General features: G+C 49.9%; 2 protein-coding genes across 4 annotated transcripts in view; both read right to left on the bottom strand.

Annotated features, from left to right (window-relative positions):
- Positions 1 to 9,331: 9,331 nt before the first annotated feature.
- On the bottom strand, positions 9,332 to 18,339 carry LOC144223840 (ribonuclease P protein subunit p29). Of its 3 annotated transcripts, XM_077754618.1 has the most exons (7): positions 18,131 to 18,339; positions 16,168 to 16,220; positions 14,362 to 14,585; positions 12,862 to 12,939; positions 12,634 to 12,695; positions 10,717 to 10,818; positions 9,332 to 9,787 (listed from the first exon to the last, which is right to left on the bottom strand). In XM_077754618.1, the coding sequence occupies exons 1-7, from the start codon at positions 18,135 to 18,137 to the stop codon at positions 9,651 to 9,653; spliced, it is 663 nt and encodes a 220-aa protein (XP_077610744.1). In that variant the 5' UTR covers positions 18,138 to 18,339; the 3' UTR covers positions 9,332 to 9,650. The 3 variants fall into 3 exon arrangements, with proteins under 3 accessions (XP_077610744.1, XP_077610745.1, XP_077610746.1); XM_077754619.1 differs by lacking the exon at positions 16,168 to 16,220; XM_077754620.1 differs by lacking the exons at positions 16,168 to 16,220; positions 18,131 to 18,339 and adding an exon at positions 15,900 to 16,109.
- Positions 18,192 to 20,034, bottom strand: part of LOC144223890 (ribonuclease P protein subunit p29-like) — a 10,726-nt gene continuing 8,883 nt past the window's right edge. Inside the window, exon 6 of the mRNA XM_077754686.1 lies at positions 18,192 to 18,408. Coding sequence (XP_077610812.1) covers positions 18,192 to 18,408 — 217 coding nt within the window. The remainder of the gene's footprint in view (positions 18,409 to 20,034) is intronic.

The raw sequence follows: 20,034 nt of genomic DNA, 5'->3' as shown, positions 1-20,034 counted from the left end.
TGACGGGAAAGCCTGTCTGAGCGATGAGGCAACACAGAGCAAAGATATAGCAAGAGAGAGGGGGTCCTGAAGATATTGTTTCATCCTCTGGATCAAGCCATTCCCGAAGGCACTTCTACTCTGACCCTTCAATCATGAGGGCCAATAAATCCATCCCTGCTTTAACCAGTTTGCATTGGGTTTTCTATAACTTAACAACGAAAATAGTCTCAACTGATATACTTAATAGCCATAGGCAAAATCAATGTCTCTTGGAGTGACAGCTCAGCGCCTTGTCTACATGGGACCACAGTGGAGAAGAAATACTCACTACAGTGCTCCTGAGGTAGAGAATATCATGGGCTTCTGCAGAAAGGTGGATTAATCAGGGGCAGAGTAATGGAGTAAGAAACCTAGGCAGGAGTCCAGCTCCCAGTCTGAACTTGGGCATTCCCCTTCACTCCTCTGAGCATCATTTCCTTACTTATACCCCTGTCATCATGTCTTATGCTAGGTGTTGGTACAGAGCTCCCTAGCATAGACCCAATCTAGTGCTCCATGCATCTGCACATCCCCATTTTTACAGATAGTTGAAAAAAAACATGAGGAAACAAAATGACCTGACATATATGTGATTTGCTTTGGTATTTTATTCTATAGATTATTTGACTTCATTAAAAAAAAAAAGAGTGATGATCTCCACCTGCTATCTTGACTACAAGACTCTTTAAAGTTCTTTGGAAATGGCTTTTTGGAAATAGCCCATGCACCTTCGGCAAGACATGCTGGGACATGCTCCAGGCTGCAGATGGGTGACCAGCTAGGGGTGTCAAGAGAAACTTCTTAGAAGCACAGTCCACAGAGGTGGCCCTGAAATGATCACATCAGCCATGGCACATTCACTGATTCACTTACTCATTCTCTAGACACTTAACATTGTGCCGGCCTTTGTGCTGAGCCTAGGACTAAAGGGAATTTCTCTGAGTTCATGGTCAAGGAGACAGTTGTGTGTTTATAGCACAGTATAGAAGGGATGTGACAAACCTAGGTGCCCAGTATCTGGCCCTGGGCTGAGGGGCACCTGGCCCAGCCTTAGGGACAGGGGCCACATGTTTGGGATGGCAAAGCCCTGGTGTTGGCAAAGCCCAGTCTCTCAGACTGGTTCTTGGAGCTCACAAACTATCCATTCAGTAACAGAAAGAGTTAGGACAGAGCATATCTTAAATGAGACTTACTGTGTGTCTGGCCATCTATACTTCTAACAACATGGGATAGATATTCCTGTTTTACAAAAAGGAAGCTCTGACCCCCAGAGGCCAACTGACTTGTCCAGGGCCATGCAGCTTGGAAGGGTCTGAGCTGAGATTTGAACCCAGATTTTTCTACCTCTAACTAAAAACATACAGATACCTGGGTCCCATGCCAAGGGATTCTGGTGCAATTTTAGGGGGTGAAGCCTGGGCTTTGGTACTATTTGGGAAGTGTGCTACGTGGTTGTACTATGCGGCCAGGATTGAACAGCAAGAAAGAGGACTAAGATAGCTTGGCCTGGGAAGGCCTCTCTGAGAAGGTGGTATTTGGTTTGGTCCTTGTCTCTGCAGAAGCTAAAAGGAGATGGGAACTGAACAAGAGAGACTGCCCTGGTTTACCTAGGACTGTGCTAAAACCTGGTGGCCCCGGGCAAACCCTGCCTGGAGCTCTAGGAGAGGAGGGAGTTTGGAGGTGGGGCTGAAGGGAGGGTTCTGCAAGCCTCATAGGATTTTATAATGTGCAGAAGGCCGGGAGAAATGGTCCTTGGACTCCCTGTGAGAAGGCTTAGGATATGTCGCCCACTTGGGTTTCAAGGAGCAGTTGAGCCTTTGGGTCTGAGGAAAGAAGCTTCAAGAGGATGCCTCTGATTTGGGGACTGGAGCCTGAGCTGCCTGACTTCTGGGGGCCCATTAACACTCTGTCTTCATTATTTAGGCCATCACTTACCTGTTACTCAACTAAGCCAGAATGGGGCTGCCACCATAAATGCCCCTGGAATGGGGCCCGGGCGGCTGGCAGGGTCTCCTCCGAGAAGCATCAGCCGTGGTGAGCGGACGGTAACTACCATTTACATTAATTAGGCAGCCGGATAATAGGGTGTTCAATAGTTATTGCAGTGTTTAAATTCTGCTGCAAACGCTGTTAGGAGCCAGGAGCTGGCAGGAGTTCCTGATTTGCAAAGGAAAGACCTGTCCTCACCCTGGCAGGCAACGGGGCTTGAAATTCAGGGGGAAAGGGAACCTCCCTCTGGTTCTGATTTGGGGAGAGGGGCCTAGCCACAAGATCCAGCCCTGGCTGTGTGATCCTGGGTGAGTTGATCTCAGTGTCTTCGGCCAGCAAACTAGGGCTGACTTCTCGGGGATAGTCCAAGGTTCTACCAAGAGTGTGGCCATGGAGGGGACAGCTTTGACAAGTGACAGGTCCCATGTGTTTGGAAGATGAGACCATACATCGTTGGAATGATAGCACGCAGTAAACCTTGTTCATTGTGCCTTGTTCAGGACACTTATTTACAGATGAGGACACTGAAGCACGGAGAGGCGGCTTGCCTAAGGTCACAGAGCCAAGCCAGGTGAGGACATCGGAGATGTGCCCATCATACCACTCTCCATCCGTGGCCTACCTTTGCCATCTTCCTCCTCATTTCTGACCACCCCGGGTTCCTTCTTCCTCCCCCACCTGCCTGTTTGCCCATGTGCCCCCTCATTTTTTCTCTGAGAAGACCTCAACTGTCGTTCCTCCCACCGTGGCCTTGTTGGCCTTCCTCCTAGCCCCACTGTTTAAGGGGTGGGCCAACCTCTGCTCACCTTAGCTGGGCCTCAACCTTACAGGCCACATGGCTGTGAGTGTCAGCTCAGTTGGAGACCTGGGGGGGTGGCTTGTGAACCCAAGATCTTGTTCATGGGGTGGAATGTGTACTCCCAAACCTGTTCCTATGTATCCCTGAGGCCGACATCCTGGTCCAGGCCACAGATGTTCCTCACAGGCCACGGCCTCCTTGCTGGTTTCCAACCCTCACTCTGGCCCCTCTCTGGGCTTGTTTCCTGCTGCCCTGCCCATTGCCCCAGCTAGCTGCTCATCCCCACTCTCCCCTCCAGGCCCTACTTCCCACCTCTGGTTCCTCTGCGGGAGGTCTCTTCCTGCCTGGAGCCAGCTCAGCTCTTATCTTAATGTCAGGTCCCTGCCTGGAGCCAGCTCAGCCTCATCTTAATGTCAGGTCCCAAGAGAAGCCTGCTCCACCTCCAGATCTCCCAGGTGTCCCTGGTGTGGGCCCTGTGTCCCTCCTCTACCCCACCCTGCATTTGTGCAGCAGCTCCCAGCCCATGGGCACTCAAGGCATTGGGCTCAGGTGGTGTGTCTGGCCTCCCATGGGAAGGGAGCTGCGGGAACAGACCCTGCCCTCTCTGGAGGCCCTGCTCACTGGGCTGGAGCTTGTGCTCATTGGCCTCTCCTGAATGGGGGTGGGGGGGAGGGGAAGGGAGGGTTGAGTTCAGGGTGGTGGTGTGCTGGTAAGTGTTGAACAAGCCCTGATGCATAGCGTGGTGTGAATACTCCCACGATGGGCTGTTTTGAGCTGCCAACACGAGTGGAGGGAGGCAGAGATGTGCACACCGGTTCTCCTGGACCCCTCCAGCACACCAGTGGTTTAGGTCCTGTGTTATTAGGAACAGCATCACTGTCACACACATTTTGGGGAGACAAAGCAACTAATGACGCTTTTCCATGTCAGCCACTGCAAGGCAAATGTCCATTGAACAGAGGGGTGGGGCACTAGGAGCTCCATCCCCTCCTCCCTCCCTCTCTTCTGGCAGGGGGTACAGTTTAATTCACATAGATTAAATGAATCTACCATAAGCAACACACTCTCTTATTTATGTCATTTGTGTTTGTAAATGAAGGTCAAGAGCAAGATGGGCCTTGAACTTGGGTTTTCTGACTGTTACACCAGGTCGCCCAGCACCAGCCACACCTGCCTCCACCTGCACCTTGGGTCCAATGGGCACAGCTGGAAATGACAGAGAAGTGCCTGCCACACACAGTGCGTGTCACAGCTATTTAGGGAGTGAAAGCTCACCTGGCTGGGCAGATGGGAAGGGCAGGGCTGCATGGCACATGGGCACTACGGCTGTCTGGGTGCCTGTTGGCGTGTACTGGTAGGGTGGCCTCTGGGTCTCAGGACTCAGTGCCGCTCTGCTGTGGAAAGCCATAGTGGAGGAGGTGTCTGTCTGGGCCAGATGGGGGTCACCGCTGCTGTGTGCACCAACCCTATCCATCATTAGGGCCCCATCCTTGGCTCACTGTGTGTGTTTGGTCAGACAACAAATATTTAACTGAACACTAATTATGAGGAAGGCAGCATTCTAGATTGCACAGAGGTTACAATGGATATAATGGTGTACAAGGCAGGCCAAGTCCTGGTGCTCATGGAGCGTACATTCTAGTGAAAGAAAATGACAATAAGCAAGTAGGAAAGGTTACTGAGAAGTGCTGCATGCAGTGGGAGATGAGGTCACACTGCTAAGGGCCCTATGTTGGGGCCTCTGAGAGGGAGGCCAGCTGGTTGTGAAGAGCTGAATGTGGAGGAGGGAGCTGCCTTGTGGTTGCAGGCCTAGGGGAGGAGTCCCAGGCAGGAGGTACCAATGCTGTGAGTGGGACAGAGGTATGTAGAGAAGGCATGGGAGCAGGACACTGTGGAGGTGGGGAGGCAAGCTGGCTTAGGTCTTGGGAGGCCCTTGACGATCCTGGTCAGAACCCAGCTAGAATGCTAAGTGTACTGGCAAGTCACTTGTGGGTTTTGAGCAGAAGAGTGACATGATCTGAGGTCTGCTTCAAAAAGGTCACCCTGGCTGTGGTGGGGTCTCACGTGGAGGCAGGGAAGCTGAGCGGGGCCGTGGCTGTGAAGTCGTGGGTGGGTGGCTGAGAGAAAGAGGACGTGGAGGGAGAGCCATCAGGACTTCATGACAGATCGGAGAGGGGCAGGCATGAACACAAGGGAGGAGTCAGGGAGAGCTCCTGGGTTTCTGGCTTAAGTAACTGGAGACAGAGCCCGTTCAGCGAGGTGGGAGTGAAGAGGGGGTGCACTTGGGGAAAGTCAGTAATTCTTGTGCAGCCATGTCAGGTCAGGATGCCATTGCATATCCAGGTCAATGGGCAGTGGCTTCCGTTCCCTCAATAAATGTTCACTGAGTACCCGTTCCAGGTCAGCGAGTGCTCCTAGTTCACTGGGGATACACCAGCTATCAAAACGGTCATTGTGAGCTCAAAGGAGCTCACATTCAAATTAGGGGAGGCAGACAATAAAGTTCTGGATTCAGTCTGGGGTTAGGGGAAGCTAGGCTGCTAATAGGATCTTCCAAGCCAAGTGTGTTGTGAGATGTAGGTTAAATCAGCCAAGGGGAAGGGTGGGAGGGAGTCCACGGATGGAGTTCAGGGCGTTCCAACATTTAGAAGTTTGGAAGAGGAGGAGGATCTATGAAAGGGCAGAGAGGGAGTGGCCAGGAGGCTGGGGACCAGGGAGTGTGAATGTGCTTCAGGAGGGAGGGAATGGTTAACCGGTCAGGTGTCCTGAGGGGCCATGTGAGATGTGGAGAGACGGACTGAGCCGTGGCTTAGGATCAGTGTAGTTCACCTGAGTGAGACTGCTCAGTGGAGAGGTGGGGGGGTGCACAATGGGCACGCTCCCTGTCACCCTGTCTCACCCCACTCCACCCATCCAGCCCCACCCGTCATACCCTGTCCTCGTCTATGCATCCCATCTCACGTGATCCATGCAGCTACCTGACATTTAGGTCCATCTTTCTCCCCGGCCCCAACTTCTCCTCATCCAGGACTCACTCTAAAGGACCAGGCCAGCAAGCTTTGCATGGGGAAGGTGCATGAAGGGGAGGCCAGGGACACAGAATGGTTGAACCTCACCTGGGGCCTTACACATTGTGGGTCCCTTCTGGGGATGCCAGCTTCGCCACTCCTCTGGGCTGCCCATCTCTGCATCTGTCTACTTAGCAATGCTCGTCCTTCACAGCTCAGGAAAAATTACCAAGAACGTTATTGACTCTAATTTTAATTTGTCTAGCACTCTTGTTAATGATGTCTATTTAAGACATCCATTAAAGGCCCATGAGGTTAATTAAATGGACAATTCCAATACAGTTCTATTAGAACCCCCCCATTAAATTAATATTATAGACATTTAACAGATGTCTTAATTAGGCATTATAGCTAAGAAATGCAAACTAAATTAAAACAAAGCCATTGTCCAGAAAGAAAGCTTTTTACTATAATTTATGGCTTTTTGTGGGGAATGTTCATGTTTACTCTTCAGAACCTGAGAGATCAGTCTTTCGACAATCTTTTCCAGCATCCAGAAAACACCATCCTGAGAGTCCCAAATCTTAAATCACAGTCCAGACGCCAGAACTGGAAGGGACTTTAGACACCATCTGGAGTTCACGATCCTCAAACTTCAATGACTAGAGGAGCCAGCTGGGGTCTGGGAGAAACACGAAGCGTCTGACTGCAGCCCAGGGGCTGGATGCTTTAACAGGTGTCCTGCCCTCATGCAGAAGTTCTAGGATCCCCACCTCAGGAAATGCTGATCCAGTCCCATAGCCCCACTTGCCAGGTGCTGACAGTGAGGCCCCAGAGACTTCTGGACTAGGCACATGGGTCAGTGGGATTCCACACTTTGCTCTGTGGATTAGAACTTCCCTAGCGCCTCTCTCCTCCACTGAATTGGGCAGAACCTGAGGCACCTCCTAGAGTTTGGGACTGGTAGCCACAGCCCCACCACCCCTTCCCGCCTTTCTTCCTGCTAGCCCGGAGTCTCATTGGGAGGTGATTTCCTGAGTCCTCCCCGACTCTCTGCAGGCCTGGCCCCGAGCCTGTGTTCCCAACTCTCTACATCTCACGGCTACTTGGCTCAAGCCTCCCCCTCTAGGGATCCTGCCTACCTGCCACCTGTGCATGCATGTCCCCCTCCCCACACCCACCAGACTGTGCCTGGCCCTGTTCCAGGGTGAGGGAATCTGGAACCAGAGAGGCAGCTAGACCTAAGTTCCTGCCCGAGCCAGTCACAGAACCCAGGGGTGATGGCTTGGAGTGGTGCAAGTGCCCTGAACAGGGGTGTGGCAGGCCAGGCCAGTGTAGGGATGGGGCCTTTCTGAGAGGCTCCAACTGGGGCTTCTGTTGATTCGAACAACTCCGTGACTGAAGTACATCCCTACAAATTCCTGTTAAAGCCCTAACCCCCAATGTGACTGTACTTGGAAATAGAGCCTTTAGAGAGGTAGTTAAGGTGAAATGAGGTCATAAAGGTGGAGCCTTAACCTCTAAGACTGGTGTCTTTCTAAGAGGAAGAGACACCAGATCTCTCTCTCCCTGCAGGTGTGCAGAGGAAGGCCTTGTGAGGACACAACAAGGAGGTGGCCAGGGAGAAGGCCTCACCAGACGTCAACCTGCACAGCAGCTTGGACTTTCAGCCCAGAGCAGTGAGAAAAGAATTTTTTGTTGTCAAAACTGTCTGCCTGCAGTACTTTGTTATGACGGCCCAAGCTAATACAGTGGCTGTGACCCAGGCCGCCCCTCACTCTGCCTAGGATGGCATGGACCTTAGGGCATAGGTCCTAGTGTCCCCCAGGTGGGCTGTGGGGACAACAGGGTATTCTAGAAACAGGCATTCACAGCAGCGGCTTCGTGGCAGTTGAGGATTCTTGTCAAGTGTCCTTGGGGAGAGGGGGAAAGAAGTCTACAAATTACACAGCCACTCACATGGGAACTTGAGTCTGCGCCAAATGAAAAACAGATTTCACGTGGCAAGTGGCACCAACAACTTTTCTGGAAAGCAACTGTGTGTTTACACGTTGGCCGCCTTTTACGTTACAGAGGGAAGGCAAGAGCAATGTGCTTTAGGGGGTTATAGCACCTACACTGTGACCAGAGTGGCACTTTCAGATTATCAGAAGGATGAGCCACTTCACACGGGAAGCAGCCATTTCTTCAGTGGGGACCTGGGCAATAAAGGGACCACGCTACACACTCAGAGCAGTGTCTTCTGGTCTTTATGGTCAAAAGCATGCTGTGCAGCCAGACCGCGGCATTCATACCAGCTCTGCTCTTTCAGGTGGTAAGGCCCTGGGCAGGCGAGCACGGAGTCTGAGTCTCTAATGGCAAAACAAGGCTCTTAGTGCACAGGGCTCAGGTCCCGGGCCACACTGCCCCTGTCCGAGGTGGTGCTGGGGCCTGAAGCCTGCCCCCAGGCAGAGATGGCCACACCAAGAGAGCATCCTTGCCGCTCCAGGGCAATCCTGACAAGCAAGGACACCACACAGAAGCAGAAACACTCTGGGCCTCTGGGGGGATGCAGTGGCACTGAGCAAGTCCTTCCTACTCTTGTCATAATGATGGTATTTACATCTTCCTTCCCGGGGTGTTTCTCCTCCAGTGTGGAGGCCGCGGGGGACATATGACAAAGCTGCTTCTCTCGGAGTAAAGGAAGAGAAAGCTCATGGATTTGCTGCTAGTTTGTTGCCAGGCATGTTTCCAGTTGGTCAGCAAAGGCTCACTTCTCAAAGGAAAGGGGCCACAGGTCCTTCTGAGCTCTGTGGCTTTCCTAATACCGAACACTGGAAGCTGGTCCACACCCCATCCTTGCCCATGCCTGCCTAGAAGGATGTCAGCTAGTGGCCTGTAGGCACACTGCCACACAGGGCTAGTCAGACTGAAGAGCCAAGGCTTCCAGGAGCAAACTGGGATCAGGGGCTCGGCTGAGGTGGCACTGATGAGGACTGAGGCTGGCCTAGTAGGTCAGAACTTGGACAGAGCTGCAGTCTTACTTCCCTTCAGCCCACCTTCCCTGGAGCCCAAGAGCCACAGGAATAGAATGCTCTGTATACAGGTCCGAGCCCCCAGTACTGAAGAGCCATTGGAAGCACAACCTGACACGGCATGCTGCCTCCGTGTCCCATCCCAGTTCTAATCCCTAGGGTGTATGAGCCCAAAGCCCTCTGCAACATCACCACTCACTCTTCTGCTTTCCTGGAAAAGCAAGGGAAACTCCCATTAGGTCAAGGAGTTCGACAGTGGGCATGATGTAAAGCAACATATCAGATACACCAACTGAGCCTGGGAAGCGGGTGGTTGATGGCAGCTGTCTATGGGGCAAAAGTGAAGCCACCACCCAGGCAGAGCCTCCAGCTCACTTCCCTTCCAAACTGGCTGGGTTGGAGGAACTGTTCCTTCCTGTCAAGGGCCTGTTGGTGCCTACTGATATTTTATTATTACATAAATAATGGATTCATCACAGATCGTCAGGACACATAGAAAAGTATGAAAAAGAAAAGAAAATCTAATAATGCCACTAGTCAAGTCAACCCATGGTAATCCTGGTGTTTTCTGCCAGTCTTTTCTCTCATGGGAGCAATACAAGTTCAAAATCACCTAGACACAAACATCCCTATATTTCCTGACTTCTTCATTCAGTATCGTGTGTTTTTTCCTGGCTGATGAATTGTTCTTAACGCCAATGTTAACGGGCTGGAGGTGGTCTATAACTATAACCAGCCTGGCCACCTTTGCACCGAAAGGCAGGCACTCAGGTGTTCCAGTCCCTGCGGTCACAAACAATTGTCTTCGTAGGAAAGAGCTCACAGGTCAAATGTTCCCTTTGCTTTGAATTTCTTTGCAGATCGCTCGCTTGACCGAAGCTGGAATTTGCTTCCATAAATGTAGGAAATAAAGCCATCAATTTCCACTGTGAACACACAGTTTAGCTTGGGGATAACTGAAAAACAAAGAAGGAAAAAGGATGAGAAAAAAATCCTGACAGTAAGTTCATGTTTATGCAGAAACTATTTCTAAAATGTCTGTATTAGAAAGTAAGCTAATAAGAAATGGGAAACCCACAGAGTTTAGCAGCACCAGGATTATAGGGCATTATTCGGTCATACGGCCAGTTTATTCAGACTTTAAATATAACTCAACACCCACTTTTCAGGGTCAAAGGCTCAAGCCAAATTCCCAGAAAAAGTGCTACAAACAGGTCTTCCCACGTCACCTTCAGATGGACTCACGGCCCTGTGCTCACTGGGGCCACCTGCACACCATTTTCTGAGGTTTAGAATGAGAGAAGAATATAAAGAAATGGAAGGCAGCAACAAGAAAAACCAGACTCCAAAATTAAAGGAACAAAAACCTCCCCCTGTGGTTTTGAAATCTCAAATTTGCAGGCAAGGACTAAGGAAATCTTGACAGATCGGCGGTGCACACCCAGCTCCGCTATAACAGTGAACTCTAGCACACCGAGTGGATGACCCAAAAGGTCACCAGAAAGGGCAAGATCTTGGAACACTCCAGGGACAGGCACTACCAAAGCTCCCCCCATTATCTGCTTAGCCCCCTTCCTCTGGGGGAGAAGCAGCCTTTGGGCAGGGAAGGGTCTCATTCATGGAAGTAGACCCAGGTGTCTGGAGGCAGACTCAAGCAGCCCTTCCTTCCACCATGTCTGGCCGAGGCTGCTGGCTGGGTGCATGGATGCCCCGGGGAGAGCCACAGGGGCAGGAATGCTCTCTGAAGGTGTGGACTGCATGGTCAGCAGATATCTGCAATCTGTTCTGATGTGAGAGAACAAACCGACCCACTGAAGTCACTAGTAAAGGGCTGCTGAAGCCAGGGAGGCCACAGACCACAATGCCCTGAGACACAGTTACGTACCTTTCAGGCGGTCTTCTTTAGTGATGATTTTGAAAACGTGCTTTGTTTCCTGTAGGAGGATTCCTGTAACACCCACGTAGGAGGGGCATTTGGATTTTGTGACTGCAAAAGAAAAGGGCATTCAAGGCCTAGGCCTCTGGTGCCAGGGGAGCCACAACCAGCTGGGCAGGGGGAATTTCCTCAGCTTGACAGGGACCAAGCTGGATGAGAAGTCAAAGTCCCAATCCCTTGCCTGTGGCTTTGTAGCCTCTGGGTTTCTCTAACAAGGTGTCCTTTGGAGGGCCTGCAGCCATGGCGGTCTCGGGAAGGACTCTGGAGCCAAGAGGTCATGTGTATGTCCAGCACCACCAAGACCCACAGGCTGCTAGGAAGGGGCCAAGTGTCACTGATGGAATCTGAAGGAACCCTTGTCCATCATGGTCTTTCCACGATCTCCCAAACTCTGGCCAGAATGGAATCTTGCTACAGGCCGTCAAGCAGCGAGTGAGATGAACTGCCACCACAGGGAGCCAACCCCTCACCTCTCCTGACCTATGCTCCAGTGTAGCCAGTGGACTGAGCCACTTGTTACGTGCCTGGTACTGTCTGAGGCAGATGTTGGGCATAGCAGTGAACAAGACTGTTCTAGGTTCTACTCTCAGGGAGCTGATGTTCCAGTGTAGGAGCGGAATGTGTACCAAACCACACAACTCAATTTTCTGATAGTGGTAACTGCTATGAAGAAAAAAGAACAAGGTAATGGGGACGAGGGTTTTAGTGATGGTAGATCCTCAGGGGAAGTGACATCTGAGTAGGACCTGAATAATGAGCAGTCAGTCTGTGAACACAGAGAATTGTGGGCCGGGAGAAGGAACAAACACAAAGGCCCTGGGGCATGGCCAAGCTTGGTGTGTGAGAAGCAGAAACCAGGCCAGTGTGGTTAGATCTGGTGTTCAAAGAAGTAGGGGAGAAACATGGTCTGATTTCTCATATAAAACCTTCTCTGGCTGCCTGGTTGGGGAAGAAGTATGTCAGCAGCTTCTACAGGAATCCAGGTGAGATGGTGGAGGCTTAGATTCAGGGACTAGGATATACTGATGGATGGAGGTAAGGGATTAGGAAAGTAGAAACGTGATCTTTCCTAGGCTTTTGGCCTGAACAGCCAGGGTAAACGCTGGTACATGAACAGAGATGGGGAATTCCAGGGGAAGGACTGATTTAAGGAGAGGCCCAGAGCTGTTTTGGATATGTGCAGCTTATGACGTCCATGCATATGTGGGTGGCTATGTCCAGTGAACAGCAGGATGAACAAAGATGTTCAGAGGAAGGTCTGCAGCGGAGAGGACAACCTGGGAGCTGTAAGTCCATAGCTGACATTTAAAACCATGGGGAAGTATGGGGCGCCTGGGTGGCTTAGTCGGTTAAGCGTCCGACTTTCGCTTAGGTCATGATCTCGCGGTTCGTGGGTTTGAGCCCCGCGTCGGGCTCTGTGCTGACTGCCAGCTCAGAGCCTGGAGCCTGTTTCAGAGTCTGTGACTCCCTCTCTCTCTGACCCTCCCCTGCTCACGCTGTCTCTCTCTCTCTCCTAGAAATAAATAAAACATTTAAAAAATTAAAAAAAATAAAAATAAAAAAAAAAACCATGGGGAAGTGGGTGAAAGGACTTTCTGTTCAAGGCTATGGACAAGTGCCAGCAGCTGCTGTGCCCTCTGGGATAGCAGGGGGCTCCTTGGGTGGAAAGGTACACAAAGACCATTTAGAGTGTGTCAAAATGTGGCCATAACTAGCTCAGGTAGCTAGTTGTCTCCCACCCTCAGTGTTGGTGATCTGGAAATATCCACGTGGCAAGGAGTGTGTCTTACCCTGTAGCACAGAGCTACGGGGCCACTGAGTGATGGCTTGTGCATTCAGGTGACCATGTGCTCTTAGGTAACTTACCTGAAACAAGAGCCCCGTGAAGATCTGCCTTTAACAGCTTGGCCTGAATCATCTGTGGCTGCCTAGGAGGTAAACAGAAGCCCTTAATGTGCACCATGGTCAAGAGTTCTAAAAGGAGCAAACAGGTCTACAAACTTCTACAGCCAACTGGCTCCAAAGGCTGCATTTACAGTGATCAGAAGACTTGGGTTGTGCCCCAAAGGGCGAGGCTTCAGAAATGCAACTCACGTGTCTGGCTTGAGACCACCGCAGAGGTCCCGGATGTACTGTTTCCAGAGTTCATGTAGAGGGAGAAAAAGATTGTAACTGTGGAACCAAAGTCAGAAAGAAGTAAAAAGTTAGGCGATATGAGCTGGACAATGTAACATCGAAAGAGCACAGAGCATGGCCTGATGCCAAGGATCCTGACCTGGGTCACTGGGGACTGGGTGCAGATCCTAGTTCTACTGCGGATAACCTGACTAAAATCAAGTACCTTCACCTTTTGGACCTCAGTTGCTTCACTGACACAACCCTCTTGAGGCTAAGTGAGAAGAAGATGTTGCCTTCCTTTGCCCCTCCATCCTTCCTGCTGGCTAGATACAGCCTTGACGGCTGGGGCTCTGTCACCTCAGACCATGAGGCAACATCCACAGATGACAGAGCAGCCGGGATGCACCTGGGGAGGCACTGCCTGCACTCTTACCACACTAGCCCAGAGTGCTGCTCATCCAGACTTCTCTTCATGAGAGAAACAAACTCTGACTTTGTGTAAGCCACCGCTACTTGAGGTCTTCTGTTACAAGAGCTGAACTTGTAAGCTAGGAGTAATCAGGAGTTGCTGCCTGTCATGCATGTCCCCATGTAAGGTAGCAGGTCTGTCTGGAAGGTGACTGAGCAGGTGGTGGGACATAAGGGAGGGGAGTAGAGAGAGGGCCTCAGAGCTGTCCTCTGGGGTCATCAGTACTGGTCCTGGTGCCTCATGGGGAGTCCGTTTACATGACACTGTTGGTTAGAGAGATGAGACACTTAGGCTCACACTCAAAGTGGGCTCTACTGGTGCAGATGCCACTGAGGAAAACCTGGGCAACAGCGGCCCCTTCCTCTACCCAAAGGCCAGTTCTTCTTGCAACAGGGGCCCCGGACAAAGCGAATGACTTTGTCTTGTGGGATGTGGGAGGCTATCTGGCTACGGGTCTTGGAGCAAAAGTCTAAAGGCAGTCCTAAGGCGCGTGTATGCAGAACTGTGGTTGAGGAAGGCTGCTGTGTCAGCTGAAGAGAGAAATACATCCTCCCACAGGGTGATGCGGCCCTTTCAGAAGCTTCCACAACATGTGGGCAGCACGTTCTTTGGCAATAAAACCCTAGTGGATGATTCTGTCTAGTACTATTAAAAGCTATAGAGAGTATATATTAAGAAATATCAGTTCCTCTTTTTCTAGGAAAGCTGAAAGACAAATAGCCTGTTGCCATGGGCAACAGACTCACTTATGGTACGGGTCTCATTAGTTAAGGCTAGGACAGAAGCCAAACAGTAAAACAGAAAGAGCCTGACTGTGTTCGCTGTAAAAGCCAAGCCCAAACATGGTCTGAATTGGTAAAGGAACGCTGCCCTCTTGTGGCTGAAGTGGGAGAAGCTCCCATAGCATAATGGGAAAGGGGCTGCCAAAGGCGCTGGGCTTCCCAAGTCCAGCCCACACAGGGAAGATTAAGCACCCTACATAGAAAGGTAGGAAAGACTCGGCATACCTCTGCTGCTCTGGTTTGATGTCAAAGAGCCTCAGTTCCCTCCTCTGCCTGGCAGAGAGGCCTTTGGATTTTTTTTTCTTCTCTTTTCGTTTCCGGCGAGCAGAGTACTCCAGAACAACAGCCTTGCGCTGTAGGTGCTCCTCGCAGGCTTGCTGGCTCATGCGGGGCATGCTGCGCTTCAGGAAGGCCGTCACGAAGGCCTCGGCCTGCCGGGCGCCTGGGAGCTGCACAGGGACAAGGTGGCATGGTGCCCACTGCTCTGGTTGGGGCAGCCCGGGAGCCCACGCCCTCTTACACAGCACCGCAACCGCAGATGGGATGCTGTCGCTGACCCATCTATCTGCCCGCGGAGCCTCACACAGCCACTCATGTGCTCCCATAGCTGTCCAGATGCGAAAGTCACACCCAAATGCCAATTTGTGCTGCCACACAAGACAGCCACTTCAAAACTCGACTTCCTGCCCTACTTCTTTGAGGTTATTTTGAGGATAAAGAACCAAAACCCCTTTCTATGTGTAAGAAAAGACTTCTCTGATCCTCGGCAGGGAGAAAAGCTTGGGAAATATATGCCAACACTGAATCAGTCATGACCAGAGGAAGGCGACTTCAGAGAAGAACCAAGCTATGGCCTGGAAGGAAGTGATCTGACTCTTGGGAAGATGGCAGCACCTACTGCTCCAGCACGGGCCACACCTTGGGGGTAGGAATTCTGACACTGTGCCCACGACACAATCCTCTTTAGTTGGGTTTGGCCCTGTGGACATGTCACGGCTACTCACTAAGTCTGCTCCCGCACCACTTGGGGAAAGAAGTGCCTGTGCATCTCAGCCTCCTGTGCTCAGCTTCTCCTACATAGAGCAGAACATCAATTCACTGTAACTTAGCACAGGCTCTTAGGACCCCTGGGCAAAATAACTGTCATAACTATGCATAATTTTGAAGGAACTCCAGACATCCCTGCCTCTCAAGTTGGGAGTTCCACCAATCTGCTCCTCATTCAGTTGCCTCTGTCCTAGGTCTGCCATAGCCCCAGGAAGCACTGGCTACCTGCCTCTTGGCTGGGCCATTTCCTGAACCCCTGTCGCACTAACCCAGCTGCAAACACCTTGGAGCTCATGTGTCAATAATAAGCTCTCCCTTATGGAGGAGATGTAGGGGTAAGGAGGGCATGAAGGTGTGATTCACCTCATCTTCAAGGCAGCTCACAGTAAAGATGGGAGTGGGCTTCAGCTTTGCACCTTTAGATACTAAGATTCATGATCATCATCATTACTGCGAGAGGACGATTACTTGCTTCTTTTAAATACCTAAGTAGTCCCTCTTCATGGAGAAGCCAAATAAAGGAATATCAATGTTTTAAAATCTCGATTTCATGTTAACTCCATTATGAGGAGTCACCAGTGGAGTTTCTGCCAAACTGACAAAGCATGTGTGCAGCATCCCAATATAATCCATAAATTCCAATTATGAAATGTGACTTGCCTACCCTCTTCAAGAGTAAATGGGGCACAGTGACAAAGTCAAATGACAGTGCTCACCAGGCCAGGTTTCAGGTGGGCATAGCCCACTGCCCCCTGCACTGTGAAAGACGACACAAGATCAAGAAGTCTCCGTTAACCAAACAAGGTAAAAAGAGGCCAGCATATGGAAACAGGCCGTCACAACAATAGATCTTGGCTGAGCCTAGCACGTCTACTAGAAAGATGAGGAGTGAGACGTGGGAAAGGACATCTAAAACAACACTGGAGTGTCGAGCCATTCTGTCATCATCTCTGTTGTTCCCAGACTTCCTGCCATGCACGGTACCTGAACATCGAACTCTTTAGCCTCTTTCTGAGAAAAAGCCTGGTAGATCACACCTGGGGGATTAAACCAAACAAACAGATAAGAAATGATCATCAGTTCCTGTTGGGTATGGGTATACAGTAAAGACTTTTCTAACTATGAAGATAACTATGTTTACTTAGATATAGGAGAAGATTGGGCGCTATAAAGAGCACAGCTTCAAAGCTTTCTTGGATGCCTGTTATTCTCCCCTGTGACCACCCATCTAAGAAGTTCTGAAGATGTGCTTTAGAACAGTGCGTCTCAAATGTTAATTTATGTAAGAATCTCCAGGATCTTATTAAAATGTAAACACGTGGGCCCCAACCCCAGATTCTTCATCTGTAACAAGTTTCAGATGCTACTGCAGTTCCGTAGATCACACTAGGAGCTTGAACAGTTGCTCTAGAAGTCTAACTAAGTAACTCATTTAAAAGTTATACGATAGAAGGGCACCTGTGTGGCTCACTAGTTAAGTGTCTGACTCTTGGTCTTGGTTTCAGCTCAGGTCATGATCTCACAGTTATGAGTTCGAGCTCCATGTTGGGCTCTGCAATGGCAGCACAGAGCCTGCTTGGGATTCTCTCCCCACCCCACCCCCCTGCTGCTCCTCTGCTCTCTCTCTCAAAATAAATAAATACACTTTTTTAAAAAGTTATATAATAGAGATTCCCAGGATGCAGATAGTAGGAAATAATATACTTTGTTGACTGTAAGATGTTAAAAAAAAGATTTTTCACATTTTAACATCTATGAAACTGGGGTGTATCATATAATAGATGGTGTTCCTAAACTGATAAATACAGTAGGTCTTTTTTTATGCTCAAAATATATAATGATGAATGTGGTTTTGACTTCAAAAACTTTCACATTTCTATTTCCTACTTAATTTGCCTGAAGAAGAAAAACATGGCTGTAGGGACAGAGTATGGGTGTGAATGGAATAAGAATAAGACAACGGCCTGGTTTAAGGGTCAAAAGGCTAGATAATATGGTTCACACAATGCTCTATCAATTCCACCCCAGCTCCCTTGTGCTTCCTTGAGTACATCTGAAAAAGCAAACCAATGTGTTTGATATGATAGGATATGATAGGATATGATATGCAGTCTGGCTCTCCCTCAAATGGAAGAATGGGAGTAAAACCTGTTTCTAAAGAGCAACCCCAGGAATAACTTTGCCTCCACTGTCACAGGTGCTTAGATTAGACTTGAAAGCTTTTCTGAAACAATACACAGAATGACTATCAAGCACTCATTACTTGCCATGTACCTGGTTAAAAGTTACACATATTTTCTGAACAATCCTTTAAAGTGGTTATTATTCCTATTATGCAAATGAGAAAACTGAAGCTCAGATAGGCTGAGACACATAACTTGATAAGAGATAGGGAGTGGCACAGATGGAAATGAAAATACTGATCCAAAGACCAGTTTGAACGGTGTCTACACACCCCTGCTTATTACTGTCCTGGGTGCTTGCCCCCCTCCTTGGCATTGCTATCCTCTGCTCAACTCCCAAAGTCTTGGGTTAGCGATACCAATTTCCAGCATGCTCCCAGCGCTCTCCACCAGACAACAGTCGTTCACAGAACAGCAGCCTGGGCTGATACCACTACCAGTGCCTTACAGAAGGGGAACCAGGTCATAGAGAGCATCAGGGCCTTAACCACTGTCACCAAGTGAGAGGTAGTGGCCCAGCTGCACCACACACCATTAAGCATGCCCCCGTGGGGACCTGCCGCCAGCTCTGACATCAATACCTGGCTCAGACACTGAGCCCGGTCAACCGGGACTCTGGGCCTCGGTTTCACTTATGTAAGGCAGGACAATTCCTACAGCAGTCCGTTTGGACTCCGCAGCGACCCTGTTCACCTACCACCACCAACTCCCCGACCACTTATATCCCACTCCTCCCCGTTTCCGAGGCCCTCAACCCCGCTTACTTTTCATCCTCGGGCCGCTTCCGGTGCACTCTGATGACGTTTCGTGCGGAGGTCGCTCACTCTATACTCTCTTCACTTTCTTCAGCAGCCCTAGGCCATCAGAACTTCTCTCGTCAAAGTCTATGGTGGAGAGACCTCTTGCACCCGAGCTCGCACGCACGCGAAGTCCCCAGACGGACACGCTCCAACTCTCAGCTGGGGTCGCTGGCGCGCAGGGCTCGCAGATGGCGTCGCCCGTGACGTCACGGGTGCGCGTCGACATAGGGTGGCGCATGCGCCTGGAAGCCGGCTCCGCTACCGCGAGAGTCGCTTCTTTTTCGGAGGGTTTCTCCTTTGTGGGGATTTTTCAGCTTGCGTGTACGATAGGCCGGGGAAGGCCAGAGGCCGTGGGGTTGAGTTTAGGGCGTGTAGACTGCTTTTGAAGAGCTGGAGTAGAGCGAGGCGAGCCAGCTTGAAGAGGGACCACGGGGACCTTGGGGACCAGGGGAGGACTGCAATGGTGGGACTGAGGTGCGTTGGAGTCTTTAATCAGCGTTCTCTACGGATTAACCGAGGCGCTGACGTTGGGATTGAAGGCTTAGGTTCTAGTTTTGTCCTGCTGTGCGATCTCGCTTTAAGTCACTTCCCATTTCCAGGCTTTCTTTTCCCCATCACTTGTGAGTGGGCTGGGCTTGAGTGTCTGTAGGTTTTCTTGAGACGTTAGTGCCTGTCAGGAAGTTAAAAGGCAAGGAAGGATTCTTACTGTTCTGGGGAAGGGTCCAAGAATTGTGGCTTGGAAGGCCTGATGCAGACCTCCCAGAAATGACTTAGTGTGCAGCCTGAATTCCTGCTGAGTGCTGGGCCTGAGCTAGGTGCTGTTCAGGAGGGCAATATGGTCCCTGTACTCTAAGTCTGGATCTCAACTTCCGGTAAGGTATAAAGTCCTTTTAAAGGAAAAGAAATTCTCAGGGAACCCTGAGAATTTATGTACACAGTTTCTAGTTTGAGAAACATTGATTTTATTGTTTTTGGATGATTACCTTGTGCCATTTTGATCTTAAACATAAAACTGCAGACCCTGAAACTCAATGGCTTGTCCTGGTGAGCCTGAACCTTATATATGTATATTACCATCAAAATGGAAACACAGCATTTAAATGTATTGCACTTGAAGATGCCTGAGACTAGTTAGGAGTTTATGGGAGTAAGTTTGAGAAACTGTTCTTGGGGATCCGTACCATGTAAACTACTAATGTAAATTTTAAAATAGCATCATGAGACACTAGAAGGTAGTAAGAGCCAATTTCTGTACTGTAGACTCAAGGGGGCCCTTTTGAGCAGGACCTTTGTGATTATGGAGATCAGGGAAAAGGCAGACTTCTGTCTTTCAAAGTTTCTTTTTTAGGTTGTTAGGATTCTTTAACTCCCAATTGACCCCTTCTCAAGTAGTCAATTCATCCTTGGATGACTACCAGCCTTCCGTGGAATTCTTTGCTTGTGGTGGGGTGAGCACACTCAGAACTACAGTTACTTCATAATTCCCTGATCACTACATCTTTTTTTTAAACAAACAAACAAACAAACAACTTTATTGTTCTTGGGAAATAATTGTCTATGTATGTAGAGTGACACCTATCCATACAGATACTGGTATTATTTTGATTGTTGTTTATAATAGCAAAACCTCGGAAACAACTCAGTATTCAACAGTAGCGGATTAAATAAATGAAGTATGCAATGAAATCTGGCCTTGTGTAGCAACATGGATGGACCTTGAGGGTGTTAATGCTGAGCGAAATAAGTCCAGCAGAGAAGGACAAATATCATATGTTTGCACATATAGGAGGATTAGGAGGAACTTAACGGAGGACCATGGGGGAGAAGAAGGGGGGAAATAGTGGGGGAAAGGGGGAGAGGCAAACCAT

This window comes from Crocuta crocuta, unplaced genomic scaffold (genome assembly GCF_008692635.1).
Source record: "Crocuta crocuta isolate KB4526 unplaced genomic scaffold, BGI_CrCroc_1.0 scaffold121, whole genome shotgun sequence".
In the NCBI taxonomy this organism is placed as follows: Eukaryota; Metazoa; Chordata; class Mammalia; order Carnivora; family Hyaenidae; genus Crocuta; species Crocuta crocuta.
Note: the sequence above shows the minus strand (reverse complement) of the source record. Positions and strands in the feature narration are given on the sequence as shown.

What these genes read in the sequence shown, in the direction of transcription:
- LOC144223840 (XM_077754618.1), bottom strand. An exon ending in GGTGGTCTCAAGCCAGACAC is followed by an intron (nt 12,696 to 12,861) that starts GTGAGTTGCATT and finishes TTTACCTCCTAG; the next exon opens with GCAGCCACAGATGATTCAGG. An exon ending in TCACGGGGCTCTTGTTTCAG is followed by an intron (nt 10,819 to 12,633) that starts GTAAGTTACCTA and finishes TTTCTTTTGCAG; the next exon opens with TCACAAAATCCAAATGCCCC.